Below are 16,924 nucleotides of genomic sequence, written 5' to 3'. Positions count from 1 at the left end.
GACGTGAGTAATCCAGGTTGGTTTCTATTTTATACCCTTCTCAGCATGAAATGACAAGAGCAACAGGGCCCACTTTCAAAGACGCTCCTTCAAAGCTAAAAGATTACCATAGTCTCAATCTGATACGCCACAAAACAAGTTACCCCAAATCAGGGTTTGTTAAAGTGGCAGAGACCGGTAATTGTGTAAAACTTAAACCTTTATTACCAGAGGTTCAACTCCTCTCTTTAACAACATGTACCTTATTAACCTTTTACTAATGATTATCCCAATTCTCCTAGCCATAGCCTTCCTAACCTTAATAGAATAAAAAATCTTAGGCTACATACAACTACACAAAGGACCAAACATCATAGGTCTATTTGGACTGCTCTGACCAATCACTGATGCCATAAAATGATTTATTAAGGAACCACTACAGCCTCTAACATCATCTATCACTCATTATTGCCCCCGTCCTAGCCTTTGCCCTGGCCTTAACAATGTGAGTCCCACTACCCATACCCCACCCCTTGATCAACATAAACCTGAGTGTATTATTCATACTAGCCATATCAAGCCTAGCTGTCTATGCCATCCTATTATCTGGGGGGAAGGGGGGGGAGCTCAAACTTGAAATATGCCCTCATTGGGGCCCTACGAGCTGTTGCACAAACAATTTCATATGAAATGACACTGGCAATTATCTTAATATCCATCCTACTAATAATGGCTCATATATGTGATCAACTTTAATCACTACTCAAGAATATATCTGACTGATTTTTCCCCTGTGACTACTGGCAATAATATGATTCATCTCAACCCTGGCAGAAACCAACTGAGCCCCTCTTGACCTAACAGAAAGAGCGTCAGAACTAGTCTCTGGCTTCAATGTTGAATATAGAGGTGGCCCCTTTCTCTTATTTTTCCTGGCAGAATGTGCTAACATTATTATAATGAATGCCCTCACAACAATCCTGTTTTTAGGGGCTTATCATAACCCCATCATGCCCAAACTATATGCACTCAAGTTTTACAACAAAACCCTGCTTCTCACAACCTCATTTCTATGAATCTGAGCATCCTATCCACATATCTGATAAGACCCACTCATACATTTATTATGAAAAAATTTCCTACCACTAACCCTAGCTCTCTGTGACACATAACAATGCCAATTATTATAGTGAGTATTCCACCTCAAACATAAGAAATATGTCTGACAAAAGTTACTTTGATAGAGTAAATCATAGAGGATAGAGTCCTCTTATTTTTAGAACTATAGGAATCAAACCTAATCGTAAGAACTCAAAAATCTTCATGCTACCACACTACACCAAATCCTAAGTAAGGTCAGCTAAATAGGCTATTGGGCCCATACCCCGAGAATGTTGGTTTATACCCTTCCCATACTAATAAATTCCATCATCTTTTTCCTTCATTATATCAACCATCATTCTAGGAAATATCATTGTAAGAACAAGTTCATACTGGCTAACAATTTAGATTGGCTTTGAAATAAATATACTAGCCATTATTACAATAGTAATAAAAATATATAATCCCCAATCTATAGAAGCTTCCACCAAATACTTCCTCACCCAAGCCACCGCATCAATACTACTTATACTAACCGTAATCATCAACCTATTATACTTGGGCCAATGGACTGTTACAAAAAATAGTCAACCCAATAGCATCAATTATCATAACACTAGCACTCACCATAAAACTTGGACTCTCTCGCTTCCACTTTTGAGTCCCCAAAGTCACACAAGGCATTCCTCTGTCATCAAGCTTAATCCTACTAACATGACAAAAACTTGCCCCATTATTAGCCCTATATAACATCTCACCTAGCATTAACTTAAACTTACTCCTTACTATATCACTAGTATCTATGGTGATCAGAGGCTGGGGTGGACTTAATCAAACCCAGCTATGCAAAATCATAGCCTATTCATTTATCGCTCACATAGGGTGAATAACTGTCATTATTATCTATAACCCAACTATCACTGCGCTTAACCCCTTAATCTGTGCCCTATTAACATCCACGACATACGTGGTATTTGCTACTACTGCAACAACAACCACCCTCTATCACACATATGAAACACAACACCCCTAGTCACTACAATTATCCCAACAGTCATATTATCACTAGGGGGCCTCCCTTCACTAAGTGGTTTAATGCCTAAATGAATTAGCAAAAAGATGACAGTTTTCTAATACCCACTCTAATAGCCATTGCCACATTGCTTAATTTGTATTTCTACATTGCCTAGCGTAGGCAACATCACTAACTGTACTTCCCACAACAAACAAAACCAAAATTAAATACTTTGCAAACACAAAACAGATAGTATACTGACCACCTCTAACCATTATCTCAACTATGATTCTACCACTAACCCCTATCATGGCAATGTTGGGCTAGGAATTTAGGTTCACCAAGATCAAGAGCCTTCAAAGCTCTAGGCAAATAGTGTATATTTAATTCCTGAGCTAATACTATATCCTACATCAGCTGAACGCAAATCAACCACTTCTATTAAGCTAAGCCCTCACTAGATTGCTGGGCTTTAAACCCACGAAATTTTAGTTACAGCTAAAAACCCTAGTCAATTGGCTTCAATCTACTTCTCCCATTCCTTAGGACAAAAAGGCGGGAGAAGCCCTGGCAGGATGGACGCTGCTTCTTTGAATTTGCAATTCAATATGTAATACACCACAGGGCCTAGTAAAAAGAGGATACAACCTCTGTCTTCAGATTTACAGTCTAATGCTTACTCAGCCTTTTTACTTATGTCCATAACTTGTTAATTATTCTCAACAAACCACAAAGACATTGGCACCTTGTACCTATTATTTGGTGCCTGAACAGGCACTGTAGGTAGCGCTCAGTCTTATTGTCCACACTGAGTTAGGTCAGCTTGGGACCCGATTGGGTGATGATCATATCTACAATGTAGTAGTTACTGCCCATGCTTTCCTAATGATTTTCTTTACGGTCATGCCTATTATAATCGGAGGCTTCCGTAACTGACTAGTACCACTAATAATAAAAGTTCGAGACATGGCATTCCCCCAAATAAATGATATAAGCTTTTGATTATAATCCCCATCTTTCCTACTATTTATCATATTACTAGCCTCCTCAATAGTCGAAGCTGAAGCGGGCACCCGCTAAAACGTCTACCTGCCTTTAGCCCGTAATCTGGCTCACTCAGGAGCCTCCGTGGACTTAACAATTTTCTCCCTTTACTTAGCTGGGGTATCTTCTATTCTAGAGGCAATTAACTTTATTACTATCATTATCAACATAAAACTCTCTGCCCTCTCTCAATATCAAACATCACCTTTCGTTTGATCTGTCCTAATCACAGCTGTTTTACTGCTTTGTTCCCTCCCCGTTTTAGCCTCCAGCATCGCAATGTTGTCGACAGACGGAAATCTAAATACCACTTTCTTTGACCCTGCTGGAGGAGGAGATCCTGTTTCATATCAACATTTATTCTGATTATTCGGTCACCCAGAAGTTTATATCCTAATTCTACCTGGATTCGGAATAATTTCACATACTGTCACATACTACTCAGGAAAAATAGAGCCTTTCTAGTATATGGGGATGGTCTGGGCCATGATATCAATTGGGTTCTTGGGTTTTATCGTCTGAGCTCATCACATATTTACAGTAGGTTTAGACGTCGACACACGAGCATACTTTACATCCGCTACTGCTATTATTGCTATCCCGACCGAAGTAAAAGTATTCAGCTAATTGGCAACATTACACAGGGGTAATATTAAGTGGTCCCCTGCTGTATTATGAGCCCTTGGCTTTATTTTCCTTTTTACAGTAGGAGGTCTGACATGCATCATTCTAGCCAACTAACTCATCACTGGATATTGTCCTTCATGATACATACTAGGTAATAGCACAATTCTATATGTTCTATCAATAGGTGCTGTCTTTGCTATTCTGGGTGGGTTCCTTCACTGATTCCCACTATTTTCAGGTTACACATTACATATAACCCAGGCAAAAATCCAATTACTAGTAATATTCGTGGGGGTAAATATAACCTTCCCACAGCACTTCCTAGGCCTACCTGGTATGCCAGGTCCTTACTCTGACTATGCAGATGCTCCTACCACTTGAAACACTGTATCATCCATGGGCTCTCCCATTTCAGTAATGACTGTTATGCTAATAATTTTCATAATCTGAGAAGCATTCGCAGCTAAGCGATAAGTCCTAATAATAGAATTGACAACTGCTAATCTTGAATGACTTCACAGATGCCGTTCTCCTTATCACACATTTGAAGAACCCACATACATAAACCCCAAGTAAGAAAGGAAGGAATTGAACCCCCTCAAACTGTTTTCAAGCCAACACCATAGCCATTATGTCTTTCTCCACAAGTAAGATATTAGTAAAAATTATGTAACTTTGTTAAAGTTAAGTTATATGAAAACCCTATATATCTCTATGGTATATCCATTTCAACTAGGGTTTCAACATGCAACTTTTCTTATTATGGAAGAATATTTACACTTTCATGACCATACATTAATAATTATACTTCTGACCAGCTTATTAGTTTTATACATTATTTCACTAATAATGACAGTAAGTCTAACTAATAGATGCCCAGGCAGTAGAAACAATTTGAACAATCCTCCCAGCCATCATTCTAACTACAACTGCCCTCCCCTTGTTACCGATACTGTATATGATAGATGAAATTAATGACCCATCAATAACTATTAAAACAATGGGCCATCAATGATATTGAAGCTTGAGTATACTGATTATGAAGAACTAAATTTCAACTCATATATAATTCCCACATCAGACCTAAAGCCAGAAGAGCTTTGTCTTTTAGAAGTAGATAATTGAGTAGTCCTACCCATAGAAATAACAATCCAAATACTAGTTTCCTCTGGAGACATACTCCTTTCATGAGCAGTCCCCACATTAGGCCTAAAAACAGATGCTATTCCAGGCTGTCTAATCCAAACAACCCTATTAAATACTCGCCCAGGCTTATATTATGGCCAGTGTTCTGAAATTTGTGGATCTAACCATAGCTTCACACCCATCATCCTTGAAATGGTTCCTCTAAAACATTTTGAAAAGTTATCAACATCAATACTAGGTTCATTAAGAAGCTAATCAATGTTAACTTTATAAGTTAAAAATTGGAAAATTAAATTCCACTTAACAGCATGCCACAACCAGATAACATCGACATAATTTATTACAATTATCTGAGTAATTCTTACTCTATCCATCGTCATACAACTAAAAGTCTCTAGCCACCATTACTGCTGAGGCCCTGAACCAGCAACAACAAGTTTGTTGAGGATCTCCAGTGGGTGTGGTGATGGTTGCCTGGGAACCGGGGTTAATCAGCTGGTAGGGAAATTGTGGCAGGGACCATTGCTCCATGTGTAACCAGTTATCCAACTCAGAAGGAAACCCCGCGTGTACTCTCGGAGAAAACGGTCCCCTACATGGAGATCCAGACCCCCCAAGTGTTGGCCCCAGGCAAGAAAAGGGAAGACACACAAGTAGGGAGTGGGTGCAAACCGTAAGAGGCCCTGGGAAAACACGTGAGGACCACAGCCCCTCTGTTGACAGTTCCCAGCTGACATAGTAACACTTGCATAGGAGCCAGGGTGGACCAGGTGGCAGGCAATAAGTTGCAGGGCCCATGGTTCCACGTCTAAGAAGTTACCAACATGACAGGGCATCCCTTTTGGGGCGCTTGGAGAAAATGGTCTCCAGCATAGGGGTGTGTACCCCCTGAGGGTTGGTCCCCCCACAAGCCTTGGGGGTACCACAGCCTCTCTGTAGGAACTGGGTGTGTATCCCCTTGAACTTCATTTTCATGCCAATTTATTGCTAGTTGTAGATATTAAAATGGTAAGTATACATTAATAACCAATAGAAACACCATTCCTAGAAAGACATTCCAAAAGCAGACACCTTTAAAATTCATGTTCTATTTACCTACTACAGATTTCAAGTGTCCCTCTTTGCCTACTGTCTTTAGTTTCAAGTTGAGAGTTGGACACTTGGGATTCATAGATCCATTGAAGGGGAATTCTGATTTGAAATCTTTACAGATTTCTTATATCCAATGACCCACTGATCACTCTTCTACCAAAAATCAACTAAAAAACAAGTACAAATGCCATTCTTCTGTTGGTATGTGTGTACATGTAGATTAGACTTTTGTCCTGAGCCTTAACTAAAGTTTAAAAAATTAGGCTAGTGTGCAATGAAGAATTTGATATTACCTTCTATATGGGATACCAAATGACTATATATGTACCAGGAAATCACATACTTGTTCAATTTACTTTTAGAAGACTTATATAGTGTTTATGCTAAGGTATACGCTGTACTCAGGTACCTTTTTTAAGTACGTTACAAACATTGTTAATTCTCATAATAACTCTATGGGTTTGGTACTATTACATAATCTTACAGATGGGAAAACAGGCACTGAGAGATTAAAGTAATTTGTTTAAGGTCATGTAGCTACTTAGTGTGAGAACTAGATTTTGAACCCAGGTCATCTGACTCTATGCTCATAACAACTGTTCTTTCAAACTAATTGAATTGACCTAAAGCAATTCTGGTGAAAGTTCTCCTGGTTGGGGAGAGTGCCTTTTGGTTCCAGGTATGTAATGTTCCACTTTATTTGATAGTTTTATCAAGAAATATCTATTAGGTGCTTGATTGTACAGGATATGCACCAAATGCTTTTTGAGTTTGGATTTAGAAGATAAGGAGTAAGTGTCCGTCTTGGGTGTATTTATGTTAACCTTACGAAAAGATAAGGGACTATGGCTACTTTACATGTCTATAGTGCTTTTAGAATTCATAGTCATTGCCTTTGCTCCTCACACCAACTCTTTGGTTTGCAGGGCAAATATTAGTAGTTTCATTTTAAGGATGATGAAACTTGAGGCTCAAAATTGTTAAGTGACTGTCCAAAAATCTCAGCGAGAATAGGGTTAGCACTCTAATCCAGTTCTCCTGACTCCTATTTCAGTAACCTTTCTCTTATATATTAAATCCTTTTCCTACAATTTGAACTTTGCTGTTACTTCGGCAACAATGCAAAACACCAAGTGCCTAGAAACCATGACACTGCCTTCTCTGAGTGCCACAAAGTTAAGTTTAACTGAAGTCATTAGCCACCAATCCCTATGTTAAATTCCCTTCTTCACGTGCTTCATTTTAACCTTTGTTAAACTCATTGCCATTGTCGCCAAAAGCTCTCTTTTGATGATTTTCTTGGCAGACAGATCAGGTATGCTGTCTTTTCTGCAATGATCAGACATTGTGTTTCTCTTAGTCCTGGATATGAGTAGAGAGCCTGAGAGACACCTAATAGCAGCCTGTGGTGAGGCTTTTTTCCATACTTAGGTCTCACATTCTACCTCTGATATAGTCATTTCCCTGTCAACAGCTCTTTGAGGTGTGGCTGTTTGGCAAAGGTGAAGGGCCTTTGCCTTTTATTGGTTTGAAGTAACAAAGTCTGTCAAGCGTGGTTTATATAGGAAATAGTCTTTATTTTAGAGGAAATAGCCATTCCTGTTGAGTTCACTTTTCAACCAGTTAAGAAGTACTACTCAGAAGTCAGATGTATGATCAGATTCTAAAACTTTAAATGCTAGGTCATTTAAGATTTTTATCACCAGGTGGCACTGCTCTCTTTCCTCACCAAATATAGTCTCTCCAAGAAAAGAAATACTGCCCTATTTCTTTGTTGCTATTGAGTTCCTTAGACTTGTTTAGCTGTACCCCCCAAACATTTCTTCTCAGTTCCCGTTGGTAGCGATTTAGTAGACAATATCTGTGTATGCGGTTAAATGTATTTATACCCTCTTTCCACAAAGATTTTGAAATTGTTTACGACATACAGTATATGAAGAAAAGGAGACCATAACTTGCAATAAAGAATATAATTTGATTCTGGGTTGTGGGTAGCTGGAGAAAAAATATATATATACACTTTTCATTACCAAATCTTTGGGTAAATGGGGAGGGTGAATGACTTTTTTAGGACTTGAAATTAAAATGAAAGTTCTCACCTAGGATTATTGGAAGCAAGTTTCTGTTGTACTCTTCTCTCTAACCTAATTTATAATATTGTTCCTGTTCTATCAAATCTAAGCAGTACTTTTACTACCATGCAGCCTCAAGGCTGTGTAATTGGCATTTCTGAGCTATAAACCTCACCCATTCATTCATTCATCCTACACAGATTGAGCTCCAGCTATTTCCAAGGTCTTGTCCTGGCCATTGCGACCACAAATACATCCATTAGGTAGCTTTGACTGTACCCAATCAATTTATGACAGGATTCTCTTCTCTGAGAACTTTTAGCTGGTTGGGGAAAGAAAGCCTACGTTTATACTCATTAAAATTAGAGCTATTGCAGGCAATGTTATAACCAAATGGCAAAACTTAGTGATGGGTCTTAATAGGGATCTGGAATTGTTCTGCCTGTATAAAAAATAAATCGGTAAATTTCATCTCGTTCAACTTTCTAACGGCAAACCAGATTAAAACTGCTGCTTCAATACAGTTGGTAAGGAATCGCATGGTCTGCAATAGCTGGGGGCAACTGGGGTGTGGGCGCGCTGAACGGAGGGCCCCACGCAGCCCCCGACGTTTGGCCATGGTTAACTGGAAGGACCAGCATCCCACTCCGCCCACTGTGGTCGGAAGTTGGGGCGAGGATTGTGGGGAAGGCTTCAGGAGGCCAGCGTCCCGAGTGGCGCTCCAAAGCTGGGGGCCAAGCTCCCTGCATTAAGCATGAGGGAAGGGGAGGTGGCAGCAGCTAGGCCGGCGGCTTTGTGGTACGCGGGTTCTACCAAGGGCGGCGCAGAGGCGGGGCCGGGCAGAGCGTCTGCAGCTCTCCGCACTCGGCCCGGCGGCCCGGCCTGGCCATCCCCACGGGGTTCGGCTTCCCAACGAGCTCAACCAGCCGCCTGGACGTGCACCTGGCGCCCGAGGTCTACGACGCGAGCCGCGCCTACGAGCTGTGCCTTGTGATGTCTGGGTCGGAGAAGCATACGTTCAAGAAATGGGTCCTCAGCGACCAGTTCATCTACCTGACCGAGAACCCGCCCAAGTCCATCCGTCAGGTGGTGGCGCTGCGGGACGTCGTGGCCATTGGTCTGGTGAGGAGCGTGGGCGGGCAGTCGGGTTCACAAGAAACTCCTTTTTTGGGCCTTCCAATCCCAGCCCTCCTGCACGCGGGAAGGAAAAGGAGAAGGAAGACCCACCCCTTCTCTCCCTGGATTTCCGAACTCTCTTTGACTTACTTCGGAACTAGCAGCCACATAGGGAAACTGAATTGCTTATACACTTCGTGTAGAGATGCCTTGCCCAGTCTCATGGGGTGTACCGGTCACGCCCTCCCCCCCGCCAAATAGGGCTACAGATTTGGGAATATAGCGCCCTATCAAAAGTACGTTTTAAAGTCATTCCTCCTTTCAGTATGCCCCTAGCCTGTGCATTTTGAAGATGCAAAATGAAATAGGTCTCCTTCCTGGAGACAGAAAGCCAACACCAATGCAAATAAGTGCCATGTGATAAGTGCTCTCATGCCTTGTTTACTTTTTTTTTAATTTCCAGCATGAACAGCACGTAAGTGCTCAATATGAACGAGTGAATGAATGAATGCATTAATGAGATGCGCACAGGATGCCTGACAATCTCAAGAGGGTCACTTGATCCAAACTGGGCTCAGATCACGCTGGAAAAACATCCTTGGCAGGACTGTCATCAGGGTGGAGCCTTGAAGGAGATACAATCTGGCACAGCCAGGCCTTGTCCCAGTTTTTGGTGTGCTGCTACTGTATCCCCTTCCTCCAGGAATAGATTTACCTTATAAATCAGCAACAGATTGGAAGCAGTCTCTCTTCTTCAGTTACTATTTTTCCTCCCTTGGCTCATTTTGTCTGAGCTGCTCTCCAGGTGTGTTCTTTTTTCCATTGGGGACAGGTGTCTAGCTTTGTTTATCTTTCCCCTTGTTTGTGTCTCTGTATTCCCCAAGGGAGAGTTTGGTGAGACACTTGATGGGGCTATTTTGCCAAGAGAAGCATAGCTTGTTTGGAATAGTCTGTAAGAAGAGAATAAAATTAATAAAAAAAAATTTTTTTTCCTACTTAAAATGTCTGTGGGATAATATCACGGTGCATACTTCTTTCTTTCTTTCTTTCTTTCTTTCTTTCTTTCTTTCTTTCTTTCTTTCTTTCTTTCTTTCTTTCTTCCTCCCTCCCTTCCTTCCTTCCTTCCTTCCTTCCTTCCTTCCTTCCTTCCTTCCTTCCTTCCTTCCTTCCTTCCTTTCTTTCTTTCTTTCTTTCTTTCTTTCTTTCTTTCTTTCTTTCTTTCCTTTCCTTTCCTTTCCTTTCCTTCCTTCTTTCTTTCCTTCTTTCCTTCTTTCCTTCTTTCTTTCTTTCTTTCTTCTTTCTTTCTTTCTTTGTAAAAGGTGGGAAGTAAAACTGCCTTTTCCCTTACTGCCATTATTTCTGTTATCTTGAACTTAAAAAAAAAAAGTTTCCTTTACCAAGTGTTTAAAAAAATATCAAATGCTCAGCTTTTTCCAGTGTCTGGTAAACATTTATTGTTTTGACAAAAAGTAACGATTTTAGGATTTTGTTATTCTTCTCAACAAGCCACAGTGTATGCATTTCAGTAGTTATATATCTTTCTTTTTGAGCTGTTAGAATCTGAAAAGTACAGTAGAGCTCCCTAGGCACCCCCAAGCCAAGAATCCTACAAAAAAGCTTACCAATGAATTTGGTAATGCTTTATGTACAAAATTTACTTTTCAGGCATATAGACGAGTGTATAATGTCTATAAAGGTGCTGAAAAATCTAAGATTCAGCACTGTTGATAGTTTAACTTCGGTTGAAGTTGTGCTAGGCAGGTTTAATGATCCCAAAAAGACATCCCTGGAACTTGTAAATGTTACATTACAAGGCAAAGGGGAACTAAAGTTGAACTAAAGTTGCAGATGGAGTTTAGGTTGTTTGCTAATTAAAAAACAGGGAGATTATTTTGGATTATCTGGGTGGGTCCAAGGTAGTCACAAAGTCCTTAAAAGTGGAAAAGCGAGGCAGAAAAGGAGTCAGTGTCAGAGTGATGCAGCATGAGACTTACTGCTTTTGAAGGTGAAAAGGGGCCACAGACTAAGGGATGTGGACAGCCCCTAGAAGTGGGAAAAAGCAAGACATCAAGTTTGTGCCCCTAGGAGGAATGTAGTCCAGCTGACACCTTCATTTTAGCCCAGTGAGACTCATTTCAGACTTCTGTACTACAGAACTGTAAGAGAATAAATTTGTGTTGTTTAATGCCACCAAGTTTGTGGTAATGTATTGCAATAGCAACCAGAAATTAATACAGTAGTTTCCCCTATTATGGTGCTTTAAAATTGGTAATTGTTTTAAAAAATATTGTTTCAGTGAGATAAATATAATCATGTCAAACACAAATTTCCTAACAATTTTTTTCTGAGTTTTAATAAAATAGTTCTGGAGTTATTATTATATTTCATGGATTGTACTAAGCTCCATTGGATGTGTGAAAAATGGATGCTACAGAATTGCTTTATCTGGTATCAATAACCACAGAGGCTGTTGACTGTCATCCACCTATGAAAACAATGTCCTTACTTAATACCACAATGTACAGAATTTTCCTGCTTCCTGTGTTATATCTCATGTAGTTGTCCTCCTATCTGTGGTAACAAAAGAGCAGAACTTGATTGGGCACAAGTGAAATTTCCTTTGCATCGAAGATGAGCTTAAAGTGCACTTGGAGATCTCAGTAGGCATTTGGTATTTCATCCCCTAAAAGAAAGTTTCTAAGGTAGCTTGGGCCCAGCTTTTATAAAAGGCTGACATTTTCCTTAAAAGTTACTTTTGAAATTATTCTCTAGAGTTCTGCTCTTGTTTTATGGATCAAAACACTATTCTTTAAGTGCTTTTAAGATTAGACACATACTGTTAAAGAGTGAGAACCAAATATCTAGAACAGTCTGTGAATTTCCAATGGGTTCGCTCCATCCCAAGAGCTACAGAGCCCTTGCCTTCATGTCTTTCCTCTCTCCTTGTCCGTTCACCACTGCCTCCTCATTGAATTATCTGTGCTCCAGCCATCCCAGGCATCCTGTGGACTCTTGAACAAACAACAAATGTATCTTTTACAGCCTGGCCTGTTGGCTTGCAGTATTCATTACCTCCTCTTTCAAGGTTGATCAGATCATCATATATATATTTTTTGCCTTTTTAAAATTGTTGTTCTTTTACAATGGTCCTAATTTCCCCCCATTGCTCTCCCCTGCCCTGCCTGCCACACCCTTGCTATGTCCATGGGTCATTTATGCTAGTTTCTTGATGAGACCCTTCCCCTTCTTTCCCCCCTTCTTCAACCCTTCTCCCTCCCCTCTGATTGCTGTCAGTCTGTTCCTTGTTTCCATGCCTCTGGTTCTATTTTGCTCATTTGTTTTGTTCATTAGATTCCTCTTATAGGTGAGACCCTATGGTATTTGTCTTTCACTGTCTGACTTGTTTCGTTTAGCACAATGCTCTCCAGTTCCATCCATGCTGTTGCAAAAGGTAGTTCCTTCTTTCTTTCTGCTGCGTAGTATTCCATTGTGCAGATGTGCCAGTTTCTTGATCCCCTCATCTACAGATGGACACTCAAGCTGTTTCCAGCACTTGGCTATTGTAAATAGCGCTGCTATGAACACAGGGGTGCACAGATTCTTTTGAATTGGTGTTTCAGGATTCTTAGCAGTGGAATCACTGGATCAAAGGGCAGTTCCATTTTTAGTTTTTTGAGGAAATTCCATACTGTTTTCCACAGTGACTGTGCCAGTCTGCATCCCCACCAGTAATGAACTAAGGTTCCCTTTTCTCCACATCCTTGTCAGCACTGTTTGCTGATTTGTTAATGATGACCGTTCTGACTGGTGTAAGGTGATGTCTCATTGTGGATTTAATTTGCATCTCTGATGGCTAGTGACGTTGAGCATCCTTTCATATGTCTATGGGCTCTCTCTGTGTACTCCTTGCAGAAGTGTCTGTTCAGGTCCTTTGCCCATTTTTTAATTGGATTGCTTGACTTCCTGGTGTGGAGTCATATGAGTTCTTTATATATTTTGGAGAGCAAACCCTTATTTGAGGTATCATTGGCAAATATGTTTTCCCATACAATTGGTTCCCTTTTCATTCTGATGATCTTTTCTTTAGTCATGCAGAAGCTTTTTTTGTTTGATGTACTGCCATTTGTTTATTCTTCCTCTATTTCCCTTTCCCTAGAGGATGTATTGGCAAAAATATTGTTGTATGGCTATCTGAAATTTTACTGCCTATGTTTTCCTCTAGGACTTTTATGGTGTCATGGCTTATGTTCAAGTATTTTATCCATTTTGGGTTTATTCTGGTGTGTGGTGTAAGTTGGTGGTCTAGTTTCATTTTTTTGCATGTACCATTCCAGTTCTTCCAACACCATTTGTTGAGGAGGCTATTTTTACTCCATTTTATGCTCCTCCCCTCTTCATCAAATACTAATTGACAAAAGAGACATGGGTTTATTTCTGGGCTCTCTATTCTATTTCATTGATGTATGTCTATTCTTATGCCAGTACAAGACTCTTTTGATTACAGTGGCCTTGTAATATAGTTTGGTATCAGGTATTGTGATCCCTCCTACTTTGTTCTTTTTTCTCAAGATTGCTGAGGATATTTGTGGTTGTTTTTGGTTTTATATAATTTTTGAAATATTTGTTCTAGATCTGTGAAATATGCCATTGGTATTTTAATAGAGATTACATTGAATCTATAGATTGCTTTGGGTAGTATGGACATTTTTTAAAGTATATTTTATTGATTATGTTGTTACAGTAGTTCCAAGTTTTTTCCCCTTTGCTCCCCTCTGCCCAGTACCCCCCTTCCCTCCAGCAATCCCATCCCCCTTAGTTCATGTCTATGGGTTCTGCATATAAGTTCTTTGGCTTCACCTTTTTCTATATTATTCTTAACATCCCCCTGTCTATTTTGTACCAACCGATTATACTTCTTAGTCCCTGCACCATTTCCCCATTTCTCCCCCTCCACCCTCCCAGCTGATAACCCTCCAAATGATCCCCATCCTACAATTCTGTTCCTATTCTGGTTTGCTTAGTTGGATGTTTTTATTTTTTAGATTCAGTTGTTGATAGTTGTGAGTTTGTTGTCATTTTAGTGTTCATAGTTTTGATCTTCTTTTTCTTAAGTAAGTCCCTTTGACATTTCATATAATAATGGCTTGGCGATGAACTCCTTTAGCTTCACCTTGTTTGGGAAGCATTTCATCTTCCCTTCCATTTCAAATGATAGCTTTGCTGGATAGAGAAATCTTGGTTGTAGGTTGCTTTTCATCACATTAAATACTCCTTGCCAGTCATTCCTGCCTGCAAAGTGTCCTCTGAGAAATCAGCTGATAGTGCTATAGGCATGCCCCTATAGGCAACTCTCTGCCTCTTTCTTGCTGCCCCCAGGACTCTGTCTTTATCTTTCACCTTTGGCACCTCAATCATGATGCGTCCTGGCTTGGTCCCCTCTGGGTCCAGCTTGCCTGGGACCCTCCTTGCTTCCCAGAGCTGTATGTCCATCTCCTTCGCAAAATTTGGGAAGTTTTCCTAATTTTTTCAATTCTTGCTTCCTCATTCTGCACTGGTTGACTGGTTTTTTTTATTTTATTTTATTTTTCCCTTATGTTCCAAATCATTGATTTGAACCCTGGTTTTCTTCCCTTCACCATTGGTTTTGTGTGGATTTTCCTTCGTCTCACTTAGCATAGCCTTCACTTCTTCTCTTATGCGTTTGCTATACTCAAGCATATCTGTCAAGACTGTGAGCATCTTTATCACCAGTGTTTTGAATTCTGCGTCTGTTAGATTGTCTATCTCATCTGTTAGGTTGGCTATCTCCTTGTCGCTTAGTTCTCCCACTGGAACCTTGATCCGTTCCCCCTTTTGGGCCATACTTTTTTCTGTCTCCTCATTCTGACAGGCTCCTGTGTTTGTTTGCCTCTGTGTCTTAGGTACAGCTGTCGCTCCTGTTACGTTGTAAGGGGTGGAGCCTTAGGGATTTGTTAGTACAGGGTGACCTGTTTCACCACGTTGTGGCACTGTATGTGGGGGAGGGGTTCGAGAGGGAACAATGCCACCTGCCCAGCACTCGCCCCTTTTCTAGGCACCTCTCTCACTTCCTCACTGGACTGGCACCCCACTAGCTTCTGCCCTGGCCATTGTTCCCATAGTGGGTTGGTCTGCGGACATTCTAGGACTGCAGGGGCCCTTTAAACAAGTGGACTCTGCTGAGACCGGCAGTTTCTGCCTCTACCCCAATCCCCACTGGTTTGCACAGTCAGAAGCAATGAGGTTTGATTTTCCCTGGTGCTGGGACCGTGAGCTGCGAGGTCTGGTGAGGAGCTGGGAACACTCCCCAGGTGTCCCTCCTGACTTTTTAAAATGTGTGACTGCGCTTTCTGCCAGTCTGCTGCTGCTGCCACCACACCTCATCTTCTCTGCCCCTCCTACTCCCTCCTACCTGTCTGGATGAGTATTTCTTCTTTATATCTTTGTTTGCTGGACTTCCATGCAGTTTCATTTTCTGGAACTTCTGGTTGTTTCTAGTTTTGAGGTAGTTGTATTCTTTCTTAGTTGTGGAGGGAGACGCAGCATGTCTATCTACGCCTCCATCTTGGCCGGAAGTCTCAGTATGGACATTTTAATGATATTAATTCTTCCAATCCATGAGCACAGTATATGCTTCCATTTTTGTATCTTCCTTAATTTCTTCCTTCAGTGTTCTGTAGTTTTCTCAGTACAGGTTTTTTACCTCCTTGGTTCAGTTTATTTCTAGTTACTTTATTTTTCTTGTTGCTATAGTAAATGGGATGTTTTTTCCTATTTCTGTTTTTGATATTTCATTGTTGGTGTACAAAAATGCCCCCGATTTCTGAATATTGACTTTGTATCCTGCTATTTGCCATATAGATCATCATATTTACAGTCTTTCTCCTTCTCTTCCGTTTTCTTCTTTTCCTCCTCCTTAAAAAAAATGTAATAAACATTCTTAGCTTAGAATGGTCACAGGCTGTGCTGAAGGGACCACTGTAGCTGGCCAACTCATCTTTGCTTTCCTCCCTTCCATAATCAGATCCTACACATTTTCTAAACTGAGCCTAAGTCATTCTTTCTTCAAATTGCTTTTCCTTGACTGAGCCCGTAATGGCAGATTTTTTGGTCTGTTTCATTTATTGCTGTATCTCTGGTTCCTAGAACACTGCCTGGTACAGAAAAGACACTCAATAAATACTTGTTAAATATTCAATATAATCTGTCTTCTATCTCTTTTCTTTCTGAATTTATTATCTACAGTATACATTTGGGCATTTTATACTACATTTTTATTCAGCTTTTGTTTCTACCTGTGTAGACTTGGTCAATTTTTTCACCTCTACACCATGCCCCACATCCTCATTTGTAAGATGGAGATAACAGCACCTTACTTACAGAGTGCGGGAAGGAGTAAGTTAATAAATGTAACACTTCAAATAGCATTTGGCATATGATAAGAATTACATATATGTTAGTTATAATTAATATTTTTAATTCACATATATTAAGTCAATTAGGGCTCCCCATGAATCTGTTAGATCTACATTATTATTCCTTTTCCAAATTAGGACATTTAGCTTTAGGAAATTTAGGAAATTGGAAAGAAAATAACTGTTTTTGAGCATTTATTATGTATTAGGTGTTTTGAAATACATTATGTCATTTATTCTTCTTAGAAATCTGCCCAGGAGGTTTGACAAATTTAATACATTCAGAAACAGAATCCCTG

General features: G+C 40.2%; 1 protein-coding gene across 1 annotated transcript in view; it reads left to right on the top strand.

Moving 5' to 3' along the window:
• Positions 1-16,924, top strand: part of CUNH12orf56 (chromosome unknown C12orf56 homolog) — a 102,051-nt gene that overhangs the window by 4,418 nt on the left and 80,709 nt on the right. Inside the window, 3 exon segments of the mRNA XM_090275146.1 lie at positions 45-177; positions 8,894-9,198; positions 9,656-9,667. Coding sequence (XP_090131272.1) covers positions 45-177; positions 8,894-9,198; positions 9,656-9,667 — 450 coding nt within the window.

Source organism: Furipterus horrens, unplaced genomic scaffold (genome assembly GCF_987537825.1).
Source record: "Furipterus horrens unplaced genomic scaffold, mFurHor1.1.pri manual_scaffold_4, whole genome shotgun sequence".
Classification (NCBI taxonomy): Eukaryota; Metazoa; Chordata; class Mammalia; order Chiroptera; family Furipteridae; genus Furipterus; species Furipterus horrens.
The sequence above is the reverse complement of the archived record's forward strand: the minus strand, read 5'-3'. Positions and strand labels throughout refer to the sequence as shown.